At 35.2% G+C, this 18,533-nt stretch overlaps 1 protein-coding gene across 1 annotated transcript; it reads left to right on the forward strand.

Moving 5' to 3' along the window:
• The first annotated feature begins 2,673 nt into the window (after positions 1-2,673).
• LOC117692418 (uncharacterized) lies at positions 2,674-5,232 on the forward strand. Its single transcript, XM_066087720.1, has one exon. The coding sequence runs from the start codon at positions 2,674-2,676 to the stop codon at positions 5,230-5,232; it is 2,559 nt and encodes an 852-aa protein (XP_065943792.1).
• Positions 5,233-18,533: the final 13,301 nt, after the last annotated feature.

The following is an 18,533-nucleotide window of genomic DNA, read 5'->3' on the forward strand; positions in this document are numbered from 1 at the left end:
TTCTCTCTCTCTCTCTCTCTCTCTCTCTCTCTCTCTCTTTATCTCTCTCTTTCTTACTAACCAGTTAGACATCTTATAGTGCACCCCAGAAAACATCCAGTGATGTCATATCGTGTCGCCAGATAGCAGCAGGGGTGTCGTGGTTTGAAACATTCAGCTATAGCGCTTTCCTCTGGGTCAGAACAATAACTCTCCATATAGGACTGTAGAGAATCTAGTAAACACCAAATCTCCAATGTACATCAATCACTTTAATAAGATACGACATTTGTACTTTTATATGAAAAGAAATTTGATTAAACATGCGCGGATTTAGAGGGGGATGGGGGTCTGCAAAATTCAGATTTCTTTAAATTACATCATAAAATTTCCAAAATTATGCCTCGGACCCCCCCCCCCCCCGGCAAACTCAAATAAACGTCGCCCCCCCCCCCCAAAAAAAAACACCAAAATCTGGATCCGCGCATGTTATAGTATTTGTAGATCAAACGATGTCTTCAACAAAATGCTATCATATTTTAACAAGAAATAAAAATGAAATTGTAAAAATTAAAGACAAAATGATAATTCTTTAATTCAAACCGATATTGATTGTAATTAAATTAATCCCTTTCAAAATTATATTACACACACACACACACACACACATATATATATATATATATATATATATATATATATATATATATATATATATATATATATATATATATATAAGAAGCACTAGCAAACCAACAACACTCGTTATCTAAAGTGTCGGATCAAAAGATACAAGGTTATAAGATGAGATATAAAAAAGCACTAAAGATAACCAACGACACGAACAATAAAGTAAAATATTGTCAAATTTTCGGGACAACCCGTCCCTTCTTCAGGACAACAAAATAAAAACTACATAAGAAAGAAGAAAAACATCTACAAAACTAGCACTAAACTAAACTAAATGATATATAAAAACTAGATAATGTTTAAACACCGGATCAAAACGTGGCAGCTACATCTTTATATTTAAGAATTCGAGCCCGAGAAAGAAAAATCCCGTCCGACGCAGCGGACGGTCTGTGAAGAAGTGCTGAAAGAAAACGCGAACGAATTAACTTGCTAATTGGGGGTTGCTGTTAATTAAGTTGTACTAGTAAGATAATTCGTAGTGAAAGTTTGTAGGGAAGATTGGCCCTGTAAAAGACCACATAAATAATCATGAATGTAAAAACTAATGGAAGTGAAATAAAGCCAAAGAACAAAACCGATTAAGGAAATAGCTAATACTTTGAATAAATAACATGATTAATAGTTTGTACGTGGACCGAAAAAGATGAAGATGGTGATATTGCTACGAAAACAAATCAGTACTTAGTTGATGTTCATTTTGGTGAAGTCACTTAATTTGTTAATGCCGTCAGGGCGGAATGACTTCAGTCTATGCATCCAAAATTTTTCTTTGTTTTTTCTCTCCGCATCTGTCCAGTTAGGGTTGTGATCAATGACCAAAACCATCATGTCCTCCCATTTGTGATCATCTAAATTAAAATGTTCCCCGACGGGTTCTTTAATTTTCTTAGTTTTGATGGTGGAACGATGATTATTGATGCGCCTGCGGAGGTCTCCTGTTTCCCCTACGTATTGTTTCTGACAAAATTTACAATTGATGAGATATACACAATTGTCCGTACGACAAGAAGTATTTGCGAAAATTTTGTAAGTACGGCCAGTAATGGGGCTAGAGAAGTCGTCTGCATCAGAGCTGTGTTTGCACAACAGACATCTGGTGTCAGAACAAGTTCTAAAGCCACCATTAGGCAGAGGGTTCTTTAGTTTGGTTCTTACCACCATGTCCTTAAGGTTTCTAGGGCGCTTGAAAGCTGCCATCGGGGGTTTTTTGAAAACCTCAACCATTTTATCATTGCTGTAAAGGATTGGTAGGTTCTTCTTTAAGACTGCATTTAGGCCCCTAAGGACAGGGTGGTAAGTAGTGACAAATGGGACCTTGTTGTCTTCGTTTTTGGGTTTATATTTCAGAAGGGATAAACGATCCTCTTTAGCTAAATCATCAATTGCATTTTGTACAGAGTGCGAGCTGTAGCCCCTGGCACATAAGTGGGATTTTAGGAGTTGACTTTGCTCAGAGTATAGTTCTTGAGTTGAACAAATACGTCTGACTCTGGTGGCTTATATCTTTTTCACCAACGGTATCTTTTGATCCACTCGTTTATCTCTGGACATTTACATTTGTTTATTTATTATTGTTTCATTTGTTTCACTTGTTCCCTGCCATGTTTCTTTACTACAAACGTACTTGAATCCTTCGTGTTCATTCAAATTTCGTCACTCTTCCATACATTTCATAATGTTCCTACAACAATTCGGCCTGACGTTATTTTCGTAACTTTTATTCAATTTGATCGTGACCCCATCTATTCATTCCGGCTTTTCGTTTCTCTTTATTAAGCATTAATAATGTCAATTCAAAGTAGCCAAACATTTAAACTCCTTAAAAATCAGCATAAAAAATCTATAAAATCTCAACACAGGATCTCCAATATTGAAGCATATTTACAATGTGACACGATACCAAAAGGTTTCAAAATCAATTCTGAACCAAATGTTGGACCGGTTTCCAAAAATTTCATGACACGTTGGGAAAGCATTCTCAAGAGGTGCTCAAAAGAACTTATGTCACTCTGCCTTTCTTGGGACCATCACAAGTTACAACAATACGAGAACAACATCACAGCTCTGAATTTATCTCTTACCAAAACTAACTCTGACGCGGACTTGAGGGAAGCCAACAATATCATTCGTACTTACAATGAGGCCCTCACCAAAAACTTACTAAAAACACAGGAAAAGAAATTCGTCCGTGATAATATCAGTTTAAAATTTAACAGCAGGACAAACAACATTAATAACGTGTCTCACAAGAAAACCAAAGCACCCCGTTGTAGACGCTTTGTACGGAAAACAGTTCCAACAACATACGGGGATAATTCTAACGCTAAGGTTTGTCCTGTACTTAACGTTTCTAGTGTATCTCTTACCGAATCCGAAACATCAATGCTTTCCAAAGGCCTCAACTTTTGCCCTACACCCCGGGAAGTAAACGAAAGAGCTGTAAGAGAGGACACTAGGGCTTTTTTCCGTAGACTTAGACTGAAAGAACATTTCTCTAGAAAAGACTCCAGTTCTGATGTAGGTGACAAGTCCCAAACTTCTTTACAAGACCTTGAAAACCATAAACTATATAGACCTAAGAGCAACTGGGAACCAGCCCCTGGTAAATGCGGAGCCTTAGAATCATATATAGAAGCTGTCGAGTCAGACATCGAGAAACTCCTTTCCAAACAACACAGACACCCGGATAATCTAAATAAAGAAGAAAGATCAGCATTACAAACCCTAAAGAACCGGGAAGACATCGTCATTAAAAAAGCAGATAAAGGGTCAACAATTGTTGTGATGGACCAAGACAAATATCTTGCAGAAGCATACAGACAATTGTCAGATGAACGTTTTTACCAAAAGCTTGACACTGATCCTACAGATGACTTCTCAAATACTATTACCAAAACATTAGATACTATGTTTGAAAATAATGAAATTGGTTACAATATTTATTCTACCCTTCTTCCTATCAACTGTAAGCCCGGCCAATTTTATGTTCTTCCAAAAATTCACAAACCTGGAATGCCAGGACGTCCCATAGTAAGTGCCATTGGACATCCCACTGAAAAAATTTCAGAATTCATCGACCTTCATCTCCGTCCACATGTTGAAAATTTACCGTCATATCTTAAAGATACAACGGATTATCTTAACAAAACGCCATCTTCAAATCTTCCAGATAATACTATTCTCGTGACGATGGATGTCACATCCCTTTACACCAACATTCCGCATGACGAAGGTATTGCAGCCTGTAAAGAGGTATGGGACGCTAGAGAGGTTCAGATCCCTTCAACTGAATCTCTCACCAAGCTCCTAGAGCATGTTCTAAAATTCAATAATTTTATGTTCAATGGAGAACACTACCTTCAAGTCAGTGGCACTGCTATGGGCACCAAAATGGCACCATCTTATGCCAATATATTCATGGGTAATCTAGAGCGTAACCTACTAACACAGTCACCCTTCAAACCTCTTAGTTGGTTGCGCTTCATAGACGACATCGAAATGAAGTGGGTTGACAACAGAAACAACCTCGATGATTTTATTACCTTTGTCAATTATTTCCATCATTCTATCAAATTTACGACTGAAATTTCCTCATTCAACAACACGTTTCTTGACACTACTTCAACTTTAGTCGATGGTAAACTCGATTTCAATCTTCATACTAAACCTACAGATTCCCACCTCTATTTAATGACGTCTAGCTGCCACCCACCTCATACGTTTAGAGGCATACCAAAAGGCCTAGCCACCAGAGTAAGACGTATTTGTTCAACTCAAGAACTATACTCTGAGCAAAGTCAACTCCTAAAATCCCACTTATGTGCCAGGGGCTACAGCTCGCACTCTGTACAAAATGCAATTGATGATTTAGCTAAAGAGGATCGTTTATCCCTTCTGAAATATAAACCCAAAAACGAAGACAACAAGGTCCCATTTGTCACTACTTACCACCCTGTCCTTAGGGGCCTAAATGCAGTCTTAAAGAAGAACCTACCAATCCTTTACAGCAATGATAAAATGGTTGAGGTTTTCAAAAACCCCCCGATGGCAGCTTTCAAGCGCCCTAGAAACCTTAAGGACATGGTGGTAAGAACCAAACTAAAGAACCCTCTGCCTAATGGTGGCTTTAGAACTTGTTCTGACACCAGATGTCTGTTGTGCAAACACAGCTCTGATGCAGACGACTTCTCTAGCCCCATTACTGGCCGTACTTACAAAATTTTCGCAAATACTTCTTGTCGTACGGACAATTGTGTATATCTCATCAATTGTAAATTTTGTCAGAAACAATACGTAGGGGAAACAGGAGACCTCCGCAGGCGCATCAATAATCATCGTTCCACCATCAAAACTAAGAAAATTAAAGAACCCGTCGGGGAACATTTTAATTTAGATGATCACAAATGGGAGGACATGATGGTTTTGGTCATTGATCACAACCCTAACTGGACAGATGCGGAGAGAAAAAACAAAGAAAAATTTTGGATGCATAGACTGAAGTCATTCCGCCCTGACGGCATTAACAAATTAAGTGACTTCACCAAAATGAACATCAACTAAGTACTGATTTGTTTTCGTAGCAATATCACCATCTTCATCTTTTTCGGTCCACGTACAAACTATTAATCATGTTATTTATTCAAAGTATTAGCTATTTCCTTAATCGGTTTTGTTCTTTTGCTTTATTTCACTTCCATTAGTTTTTACATTCATGATTATTTATGTGGTCTTTTACAGGGCCAATCTTCCCTACAAACTTTCACTACGAATTATCTTACTAGTACAACTTAATTAACAGCAACCCCCAATTAGCAAGTTAATTCGTTCGCGTTATCTTTCAGCACTTCTTCACAGACCGTCCGCTGCGTCGGACGGGATTTTTCTTTCTCGGGCTCGAATTCTTAAATATAAAGATGTAGCTGCCACGTTTTGATCCGGTGTTTAAACATTATCTAGTTTTTATATATCATTTAGTTTAGTTTAGTGCTAGTTTTGTAGATGTTTTTCTTCTTTCTTATGTAGTTTTTATTTTGTTGTCCTGAAGAAGGGACGGGTTGTCCCGAAAATTTGACAATATTTTACTTTATTGTTCGTGTCGTTGGTTATCTTTAGTGCTTTTATATATATATATATATATATATATATATATATATATATATATATATATATATATATATATATATATATTACATATTACTTATATATACATAAGTCGGAATGTTTTACGATTTTGCAAGAATTTATGGGCATACATGTAAAAATAAACCCATACAGACACTAGACAAATCGCGATTTAACATAAAACTTGTTACCGATTTTAACCTCTAGCTAGATGTATATAGTGACATACGTGTGATGACGGGCATATATAAAACATGATAGAAGGACAGAAGACATGATAGACAGACGGACAAAAGGACGAATATACAAAAAGCCACATTTCAACTTACAGGGAAATATATAAATGTCCATGTAATGGCAGACAGAAGACTAGACAGACAGACGGACAAAAACCAGACTTACTGACGAATACACACAGACAAAAGACAAGACAGACAGATAGACGGACAAAACACCAGACTTACTGACAGAAACAGGCAGAAAGACGACTAGACAAACAGATAGACGGACAAAATAAATTAGACTTACTGACAGATACAGACAGACAGAACACAAGACAGACAGATAGACGGACAAAACACCAGACTTACTGACAGATACAGGCAGACACACGACTAGACAGACAGATAGACGGACAAAACACCAGACTTACTGACAGATACAGGCAGACAGACGACTAGACAGACAGATAGACGGACAAAACACCAGACTTACTGACAGATACAGACAGACTGACGACTAGACAGACTGATAGACGGACAAACTACCAGACTTACTGACAGATACAGGCAGACAGAAGACAAGACAGACAGATAGACGGACAAAACACCAGACTTACTGACAGATACAGGCAGACAGACGACTAGACGGACAAAACACCAGACTTACTGACAGACACAGGCAGACAGACGACTAGACAGACAGATAGACGGACAAAACACCAGACTTACTGACAGATACAGGCAGACAGACGACTAGACAGACAGATATACGGACAAACACCAGACTTACTGACAAATACAGACAGACAGAAGACAAGACAGACAGATAAACGGACAAAACACCAGACTTACTGACAGAAACTGGCAGACAGACGACTAGACAGACAGAGAGACGGACAAACACCAGACTTACTGACAGATACAGACAGACAGAAGACAAGACAGACATGTAGACGGACAAAACACCAGACGGACAGACAGATACAGACAGACAGAAGACTAGACAGACATATAGACGGTCAAAAAACCAGACTTACTGACAAAATCAGAAAGACAGACGACTAGACAGACAAATAGAAGGACAAAACACCAGACTTACCAACAGATACAGGCAGACAGACGACTAGACAGACAAATAAACGGACAAAATACCAGACTTACTGACAGATACAGACAGACAGAAGACACGACAGACATATAGACGGACAAAAAACCAGACGGCTGACAGATACAGGCAGACAGACGACTAGACAAACAAATAAACGGACAAAATACCAGACTTACTGACAGAAACAGGCAGACAGACGACTAGACGGACAGATAGACGGACAAAAAACCAGACTTACTGACAGATACAGACAGACAGAAGACTAGACAGACAGATAGACGGTCAAAAAACCAGACTTACTGACAAAATCAGACAGACAGACGACTAGACAGACAGATAGACGGACAAAACACCAGACTTACTGACAGATACAGGCAGACAGACGACTAGACGGACAGATAGACGGTCAAAAAACCAGACTTACTGACAAAATCAGACAGACAGAAGACTAGACAGACAGATAGACGGTCAAAAAACCAGACTTACTGACAAAATCAGACAGACAGACGAATAGACAGACAGATAGACGAACAAAATACCAGACTTACTGACAAATACAGACAAACAGAAGACAAGACAGACAGATAGACGGACAAAACACCAGACTTACTGACAGATACAGGCAGACAGACGACTAGACAGAAAGATAAACGGACAAAAAACCAGACTTACTGACAGATACAGACAGACAGAAGACAAAACAGACATATAGACAGACAAAAAACCAGACAGACTGACAGATACAGACATACAGAAGACTAGATAGACAGATAGACGGTCAAAAAACCAGACTTACTGACAAAATCAGACAGACAGACGACTAGACAGACAAATAGACGGACAAAACACCAGACTTACTAACAGATACAGGCAGACAGACGACTAGACAGACAAATAAACGGACAAAATACCAGACTTACTGACAGAAACAGGCAGACAGACGACTAGACGGACAGATAGACGGACAAAAACCAGACTTTCGACAGATACAGACAGACAGAAGACAAGACAGACAGATAGACGGATAAAACACCAGACTTACTGAGAGATACAGGCAGACAGACGACTAGACAGACAGATAGACGGACAAAACACCAGACTTACTGACATACAGACAGACAGAAGACAACATAGACAGATAGACGGACAAAACACCAGACTTACTGACAGAAATAGACAGACAGAAGACTAGACAGACAGATAGACGGATAAAAGAAAAGACAGACAGACAGACAGAAGAGCACATAACGAAATCTACACAACTCAATCTATGCAAAAATATATACTGTAGAAGCACATATCGTATATCTGGTAATTTTTGCGATTATCTAATTTTCTCGCGATCTCTATTGAACCGCAAATAATTGAAAACGCACAATCTGTATCCTGTATCATTTTCTATAACAAACTGTTAAAATCACAAAAAATGACTTAAGCAAATGAAAATTGTTACAGATTTTTCCTTTTTTCGCAAATTTTGTGACATGCGAAAAAAAAACGGATATACGGAACCAAATCACATTTTGTCATTTAATTTTGTCATGTCGTAATCCCTTTCTTATCATTCATACTTGGCTCAAAAATTCGTCATGGATTTAATTTCGTTATTTTTTACTGCCAACGAAAATAACGAAATTAAATCCTCAACGAATATTTCTGCTACTAAAGCACATGATCATGCATGTAATGACAGACAGATAGACGACAGATGGATAGATAGATGGACAAAAATAGACTCAACGTACATAGACAATTAAAGATATACATGTACCTATACAGAAAGAGAGAAAACTCAAATGACTTGGTGAACGCGATGCAGATACCAATGACAAAGAACAGGGTCTTCATGACTGATTGTCTTTACTTGCAGAAAAATGACCGCGCGTGCGTGCAATCCTAATATATAAAAGGTGAAAGATACAAGCATCAGTCAGATAATAATATTATTACTGATAAACTTTTACCCATGTAGCTGGTTTTGCTTTTAATAATTCGAATTTTTATATATTCATTTAATGTTAAGTTTATTGCTTTTAACTATGGAATATGGAATAAATAGTTCATTTCAGTATGCATTGTACAAAATAATCTGTCTGATTTGTTTCAAGTTCTGTTTGATCCTGAAAAATTTGGCCGATTGCCATCTGTTAGATAGCTAGATTAAAAATTGACATGAAGCTTCATCTATCATGTGTAGCGACAATTGTTCTCTTAAATGTCGTTCCGAAAGGTCAGTTATTACGAACTGAGGTCGCAAACAATTCAAGGCTGTTTGATATATGTCAGAATGTTTCAGTATTTGATTGTTCATAACTACCACTATGGACATGTTTAATCTACGTATGCGCATTTTACGTTAACAAAACCCTATAATCTGTTCAAACAGTTTCTACCGAGAAAAAAATGTCCGTCATTTTCGCCCATGGTCTTCGAACATATTCATCGGCAGCTTTCACTTTCCCCCGCGTTGTATTTCGAAACTAACGGGTGCCATCACAATCATCATCTATTCGTATCTCCTCGGACTTATTTTTTGATTGTGAGACATGTTTACATCAGTGAATTAAAGTAAGGAAGTTCTGACGGGAGTTGGTTTTATTGATTATTATATATTTTAAGATCAACGATATGTAATTTTGCATGTCCTGTAGTTTCTAAGCTGAATTTTAATTACTCATATTTTTTTGTGTAATATAATGAACTATCTAGCTTTTTTGACAATAACGGAAAACCCAATTAACTAAGTTAATCATGTTGTATATTATCAAAAATAGAAATGATGCATTCAAGTTCTACGATGCATTCTGTATCCCGGGGTAATCACAGGGGCTCGGTTGTCGGATAGTGAAGTTCTTTATCTGTTCCCGAAGACAAAAATGATTAGAATTAGTTATAAGTGTATTTATGTGTATTGCATGCAAACATTCACTGAAAACCCGTTTTAGTGATGTTAAAAAAGTGTATTCAATGTACGTTAAAATAAGTAAAGGGACGCCATTCGCAATCTTGGATTTGCCGGGGGTTCTCAGTTCAAGCTATGTTTTAAACAGTTATTCCAATTTCTTCAATTAACGATTTCTGACGAGATTGTTGAAAAATGATCAAATTACTTATCTCTACCGTCTTACCATATCCGCGTTCCGCAGAATAAAGGCATTGTGTCAAAATGTGACATTTCCTTGCCACACTTGTCGAAAACAACGAATGCAAACTATACAGGATCTACATGTATTATACAATAATATTTACATTCCAAATATTTTTTGCATGTAAAGTGTGTGAAAACATACTGCAGTTATTATAGCATTGAATCATGATTTTTTGAAGTATACACTCGGTGTGTGCATACAAATCGAGTAACGCCCGTTAGCGCGTTATGAAAATGTGTATGCACACACCGCTGCAGTAATGGGAGTGTATACTTCAAAAAATCATGATTTAATGCTTATATTTACATTTTTTTAACTTCTTGTCTAGCCTGCAAATGTGATTCATATCGCATAGCCCCCTAACTCCGTCAATACCCTAACTCCGTCACTTTCTGGAAACTCCTCGCCGTTTGAAATCAAGTACGATTATGACGTCATTTTTTACATGTCAAAAATCTGTAATCAAATGTCAACAATTTGCAACGGTTAAATTTAAGAATGTGTCAAAAAATAATAGAATGAAACCTTGCTCATTTTATGCACCATTAATTGTGTGAAATCAGCTAAAACTTTTTCACGTGTGCACTAAAATCGATATTTCTGACATGCGGGCCCATTCGACCACTTACTGTGGTCAGCCATTTTTAGAGAGGTCAAGATGAAACATTTCACATGTAATAAATTTTTGATTTAGGTAATTATTACATTTTTTTCAGTCCGCAACAGCCTTTATGCAATACTATTGGTGATGACGTCAAATCGCTCATGCCGTAACTTTTGCCTTATACAGGGTATAGACATATCCGGTATATCGCTATTTAGAATATGCTACATTTCTAAAAATGTAATAAATAAATAATATAATAAATAATATATTGATTAATGATATAAAATATTTGAAATATGTAAGGACATAAATCAAACGGCATCCATACATTCTAAAAAGGCCATTGTGATTGTTGTTATATGGACCCAATTTTTATTCTGGCGAACATTTCATTTCGATGAAACTAAATACAATTTAAATTGTATGCACCATTTTCACTTATTATAACTTGACCTAGATACAAATGGAGTTTTAACTAAATTGTTAATGTGTCTTCATTCCCTGCCATATCATTGAGCATGTGGCAGACGGAGTTAGGTTCATAAGATATAATAAGCATGCGTGATAAACGTCGTATTCAGAGAGCTATTTGAATAAAAATAAAAATATTTTTGTTAATAATTCTATGAATTATATTGTTTTAGATTACATATTTAGTGATTGAAAATGATAAAAACTACAAAAATACACAGAATCACAGAATTTAATAGAAAAACACAGTAGAATGTAAATATAAGACTGTAACACACACCGGGTACTCAAAGGTTAGATAACTAGTTTTATTATGACGTCACAAACGTTGAACGCTGTAAAATGCAACGTCACAAGCGAGAATCAAAGTTCACACTTGTGGCTGTTACAGTGGTTCTTTCATTAATTTGAACTTACCATTAGGATAAAACAAAAATTTTGACGTAAAAATCACATTTGCAGACAAGGAAAGAAGTTTTAAAAAATGTAAATAATATGTTTTACGGTGCTACCGTTCTGGCGAGCGCAGCAAGAATTACACACACCTTGCATCATTGTCAACTTATAGTTTTATTTAGGTATCAAAGAACGTCAAAGATTTTTTGAGAGAGTATTGCTCTACAATAAGTATGCCAAAGGTACTAATTTTAATGGTTATGAACTGTAGGTTTAGCTCGTTCTTTTTCTATTTTTTGAAAGATTAGTTTCATTAATGCAGCGGTGTGTGAATACACATTTTCATAACGCGCTAGCGTGCGTTAATCAATTTGTATGCACACACCGCTGCAGTTATGAGACTATGGGTGCTTTCCATTAAACTGGCATCGCCAGATTTGCCGGTGCTGCCTTCATCATCGATTGCTGGAACACGCGTCGCCGGCGAGCGATTGTGGCAACGCAATAAAACGTTGCCGATTAGGAAACAACATGGCGTCGAGGTTATCATATTCTATATATCCAGTATTTCCAAACCTACAATTTGTCATACTACATTGAAATTCATAAAAAAACTGCCAAAATTTCTGGGTCAAATTTTAAGTTTTAAGTTGCAATCGTCTTCGTTGGAGCATTGTGACGTTGCCAACAGTTCCATTAACGTCCCCGTTTCCCGATAACGTCGCCGGCGAGGCAACGTTAATGGAAAGCGCCCTTTCAAAAAATAATGATTTAATGCTTAATTGATCAGATATTTTGTATAACTCCATTAAACTGATTTTATCACGTCTATTGTTGCTCAGGTGAGCAATGTGGCCAACGAACCTATTGTTTGGAAGAGTAATCTTAGTACTTGGATGGAAAATTCATTTTGTAATTTATTGTTGACTAGTCTCTATCAACATCTAACTATAGTGAATCCTATAGTGGAGATTGGGTTTTCAGTTGTTTGGTTTGCCCGGATACATAATTGTCTTGTACTTGTATTTAAAGTTACAGCATCATATTCAGAATCTTCCTTTTGTACCAAATATTGCAGTACCTTCTTACTAAGAAAAAAGACAAAACTATGAATAAATATCACATTTATTAAGTTCTATCTACAGCTTGCTATAACTCACCATAAATCATTTGTATATAAGTATTATGTATAGAACGGTAAGCGCAAACCAAAGAAAAAATTTAATTTTTGAAGAAAAAAAAATCAGTACACTTCGACCTAGTCACAATATTGTTCAAAATCTATTTACATAAACATGAGTTTTCTATCTACCTGATCAATATAGCTCAGTCTTTTATGTGGGAGAAATGTGCTAAACCCACCAATAATATTCATATATGTATACTTTTACAAAATGCATCATAAACCCAATACAAGGAGTTGATACAGACAGAATAACATTTACCTTACACCACTATCCTATGATGCAATTTGTCATAACATTGTAAGTATACAGGTCTTAGATGATCTACATTTGCCTTACACCACTATCCTATGATGCAACTTGTTATAACATTGTAAGTAAACAGGTCTTAGATGATCTACATTTGCCTTACACCACTATCCCATGATGCAACTTGTTATAACATTGTAAGTATACAGGTCTTAGATGATCTACATTTGCCTTACACCACTATCCCATGATGCAACTTGTCATAACATTGCAAGTATACAGGTCTTAGAGGATTTAAGATACGATTAAGCTGTTAATTTACAATATACTGACATACAGATGAAAGTCAACTATTTATAAAAAAATATACATGTTGCCATTCAAAAAACAAATACATTTCGGAATGATAGGATTTCAATCTTCCTTTCCACCCTTTGATTTCCATCCACGTTAATCATGACATTTTTAAAAATCAAATATAAACTGATATTCAATTAACTTTCATAGTAAAAATAATTTGAGGGTCAACAACAAAAATTACGGTTCTTAGGCGAAAATTTATCTAAAAATCACTATTAAAAGGGGAATAACTCTTTATTCGTATCGAACTGAAGAATTCAAATTTGAGTTATTCCCCTTTGAATATGATGTTTCATTAATATACAAGATTTCTTGTGTGCAAATGAAAAAAAAAAATAATAACACATTAGTCCAAATTTTAAGTGACAACTATGTCCAAGCACTAAATTACACCTGGGTTTTATAAGAACATTCAAAAGACTTAAATATGTAAAACAGAGAACATGTACTGTCCATTGAGAATTTACTAAACCAATTCCATAACAAGTAAAAAGCTGTCAACGTGGCAGCAAGCCAAGTTTTTTCTTTTATGTGAACAGTATCCATTTATCCTGAATTAATAAACACTACCTATCCAGAGAAATGGAGTACCCTATATACAATATTCTGCCAAAAATGACCTGGTTCAACACCTAATATTTTTATCATAAAATATTAAAACATTCCAAATCGAATTAATATGCACATTTCTGATATAAGTTCAAATGATCTGCAAATCAAGTTCTTATCTTAAAAACTGTAGGAGGAGTTATCCGTACAATGGGGTACCCTATATAATATATTCTGCGAGAATATGACTAAGTTCAACAGCAGGTATTTGTTCTATAAATTATGAAAAATCAAAATCCAAGTAATATGCACATCTCTTATATATGTTTAATTGGTCTGCAAATCAAAAACTTCCCATGTTTAATTGGTCTGCAAATCAACAACTTCCTATCTTAAAAACAGTAGGAAGAGTTAGCCGTACAATAGGGGTACCCTTTTGGCAGCTGCCCGCCTGCATGCCATTTGACCATTTCAATAACTGGATTTCTCCTTTGGAAAACTCGGTTCCAAAAATTGATATCAAGGTAAAATAACAAATTACACAGACCACATATTTTAAACATATAACACACTGTGAAATAAAATGATAATAAAGTACAATAACTAATTACTGTATAGATCATGTACACAGAACACAGGTTCAAATAGTGACGCGTTATTTAAAACAAGTCCAGATATCGGTCACTCCACAGATAATCCAGTTATATTCAATTTTTAACACACACCATCAAGAACATAATACACATATGATTGCGCCCATGAGAAAAGGGTCCTTATGACATTTTGTATATAACAGAGAAATAACGTCATAAAGAAATGAAGTTACGTTAAAGAAAAAACAAACATCGTCTTGTAGTACAAAACAGCGGCCCGGTGCTTTTGTTACTTTGCTTTGTTTGTAAACGCGTGTCTTAATTGTGAAACGTGTTTAATAGCAGTGCCCCATCTGTTATGATAAATAAATTGAACATACTTATATATTTTTTTTATTTTACTCATAACCTATGATTGAATGTAGATTCCTTGCTTGTTTGATGCGTATACAAAAGTTAACTCTTGATCATCCGCAAAAAAAAAAACAAAAAAAACAAAAACAAAAACAAAAACAAAAACAAAACAAAAAACTTGAACTGCATACTGCAGTATTGGAAAAAAATAACACGATTGAACAATATACATTCAGTGGATCAACTTGCGGTATTGAATCTGATTTTGAATGTTTTGAATATAATTTAATTTTAGTGTAACCGGTTCATGAGAAATCATTATAATCACAACCACGTTTTCACTACCGATTATAACTTGTTGATCCGCTTTACTCGCGTGACCGACTTTAACTTCATGTAGGTCTACCATTTTCATTGAAACAGGTTTTGAATCTCTGAGGATTCGGGTCCAAAAAGAAGCTTAACAATCTGGGTGAAGCCTTTTTATTACACGATAGATATTTTAATCACTGTTTATAAAGGCATTTATATATGATCACGTTAGAAAAAAAGATAGATAATCCACTTCTGTAGAAAATACCATGAGGCTCCGCACGGGGAAATTGATATTGAATAAGATGTTCAATTTATTTCATCTGTTCAATATTAATGAGTAATCTCTTTGTCTAAACTTAAGAGACTAGTGAATGCATTATTATCAAAAATAGGTGTTTAGTCTATAGGTTGATACTACCTGTAGATCCAGTCGTTTATCAATTGATATAACTTGATATTATTCTAAATTGTAAGCTTTTTAGTAAGTCATTTTGTTAATTTTTTAAAATAGATACTATTAAATGAATTTTGAATTTGATTAATTCATTATGAAACTAAATTCTAGGTATTAATAATAAACTTCAACTTTAGCTTCATCATTTTTTGTACTGTAACTTACAGTTATTCAAGTTAAACAAGAGGCCCATTGGGCCATATCGCTCACCTGAGCAACAATGGGCGTTCAAAAGATATCGTGCCATATGGCCCTCGGTGAAATAACAAAAAAATCAATATTGTAAATTATTCGAATTTTACACTTATTTTTGCATACACGTAATCTTTGACATTGTACCTTCATGAAATACTGTTTTTACACAGAATAAGAAAATCCTACGCAAGATATAGAACTAAATATTTGGTAGGGGTACACTGTTATATAACTTCTAATTCCCTGTATTTTCTTTCTGCCCCCTTCCCCCACTTAATAAAGCGATCAAAATATATGAGAGCATATAGGTACATTTTCTTCCTCAACTACTTACTAGTTATTGTATTTTTTTTAATATAATAGTTATTGTATTTTATCAAACAAATCCTACATGTATATATATGAAGAAGAAAATTGCACCTCAATGCGCTCAGTTTCTCAAATAAAAAATATTCAACAATTTAATTTGTCTTCTCCATTATAATTAAATGACTGTTGTTTACCTCGCGTAAACTCGTGACTTTTATAACTTTACTCACACTTGATTGATGAATACACTGGAATGAAAAATGGTGTCACGTGACATGTTAAAGAGCTATAAAAATCAATATTACCGTATTGACAGGCACATCACTCTAATTTACTATGGCCCACCCATTATTTTCATATTTATTCAAAAATAACAAATGGCTACAAACCAGGATAATTTTCCGCTGTAATATTTTCTTAGGGATAGCGATAATTCCTTTATCCCCGCAACTGAAATGTGTCAGAACTATGGAAACTGTTTTAACAATGTCGTTTTTATTTACTCACATTTCACATTATTTATTGTATAAAGAGGGGGCCCCAGAGAGTAGTTATATACAGCATATCATTCTTTAATTTTTTTGTGTACAAGTATTTAACATACTCTAATTTATATAGAATTTCTAATGATCAACCAAAATTTCAGCGTCAATCGTAGAATTATAAGCAAGATGAGCTCAAAATTTTGCTAGGTTTGAGTCATATTTTGTTCACATGAGTTTACTATATTCAGCTTAAGATTTTTAACTTGGTATTTCCTATTCGGCATTTAAAATTGAAAAAAAATGAATGGCCTTAGATCTGTGTACAGACATAGAATTGTGAGCAAATCTCTGTATCTTGCTTATAATTCAAAGCTTAACACTCAAATATGGTAAGTAAATAGAACTTGTAAACAATCAAACACACGAAACATGCACTACAACAAATAAAGAACACAATTTATTTTTCAAAAAGAATCATATACATGTATATACCTGCATATTTCCGTCAGCGATATTAAACTCTATTTAAACTGAATAAACTCGAGAAAATGCCGAGCATCTCAACAAAACATATTGCATTATTCTACCATTACGCAAAAGATGATACCGAATTACCGATAGCCTGATTGAATTGCATTTTAGTTCTTTCTTAATACATCAGTTGTTGCCTAATTTGCGCAGGTAAACAGTAAACTGTTTGTTTTACCGAAGTCTCTGTTTGATTTGATCCGTAAAAATCAGGAAATACAAGCGACAGTTCTCAGGTTAACGCAAAGCATAAATAAAAACGAAACGAAAATCACAACAAGCTAACACCACCGTCATATGTGAAAACTGTGAACGCATTGAAATATTTAGCCTCAATTTACTTCACAAAATCGGTACCAATGTATTTTGCATGTTTCAAAGATTCCCTTCGTGCACGAATTGTTGCACAACAAACAAATTCATCATTGTCAGATCGACCCGTTTACCATATAGTGTCATTGCTGCTTTAAACAAAGAACCTCGTTTTAGAATTATGGAATACAAGTCTTGGTAAAATGGGTAAGCAAACCCGGGCCGGGGAACAATAAAAGCCGGGGCAGATCGGCAATCGTCAATTCCAATTACGCATTATTTTGCAGTAATATTTACAGCGAATACAAATATACTGGTAAGTAAATATCTTGAAATTTTAATGAGATTGGAAGGTTAATAACTGTTAATCTTTTGTTTTGCCCTGGCCGGTCATGCCTTCTCATTTTACCAAGACTCATGGATGCTATAAATTACTTGAAACACGCCTTTTCTTTCTTATTATTTTCGTAATAACTCAGATTTGAAACAGAATTAGCCCATAATTTTTGCAATTTATATTTTCCTTTCCATAAAGATTACTTATGATAAATTACATTGAATTTGACTCAGTAGCTTTTGAGAAGAAGATTTTTAAAAATGCACCCCCTCTTTTTCTACAGTTTCGATGTTTTCTCCGCTTTGAATGAAGATCTGTCTTCCATTTTTGCAATTTATATTTCCATTTCTATAAGAATGCTTTGTGCCAAATTTGGTTGAAATTGGCCAAGCAGTTTTAAAGAAGAAGTTTAAAATGTAAAAAGTTTACAGGCGGACAAACAGACGGACGGACGGACAGACGGAACAGACGGACGACGGACAAAATATGATTAGAATAGCTCACTTGAGCTTTCAGCTCAGGTGAGCTAGAAATTAAGAAGAAATTATTCATGGCATTTCCTCG

Source organism: Magallana gigas, chromosome 1 (assembly GCF_963853765.1).
Source record: "Magallana gigas chromosome 1, xbMagGiga1.1, whole genome shotgun sequence".
NCBI classification, from domain to species: Eukaryota; Metazoa; Mollusca; class Bivalvia; order Ostreida; family Ostreidae; genus Magallana; species Magallana gigas.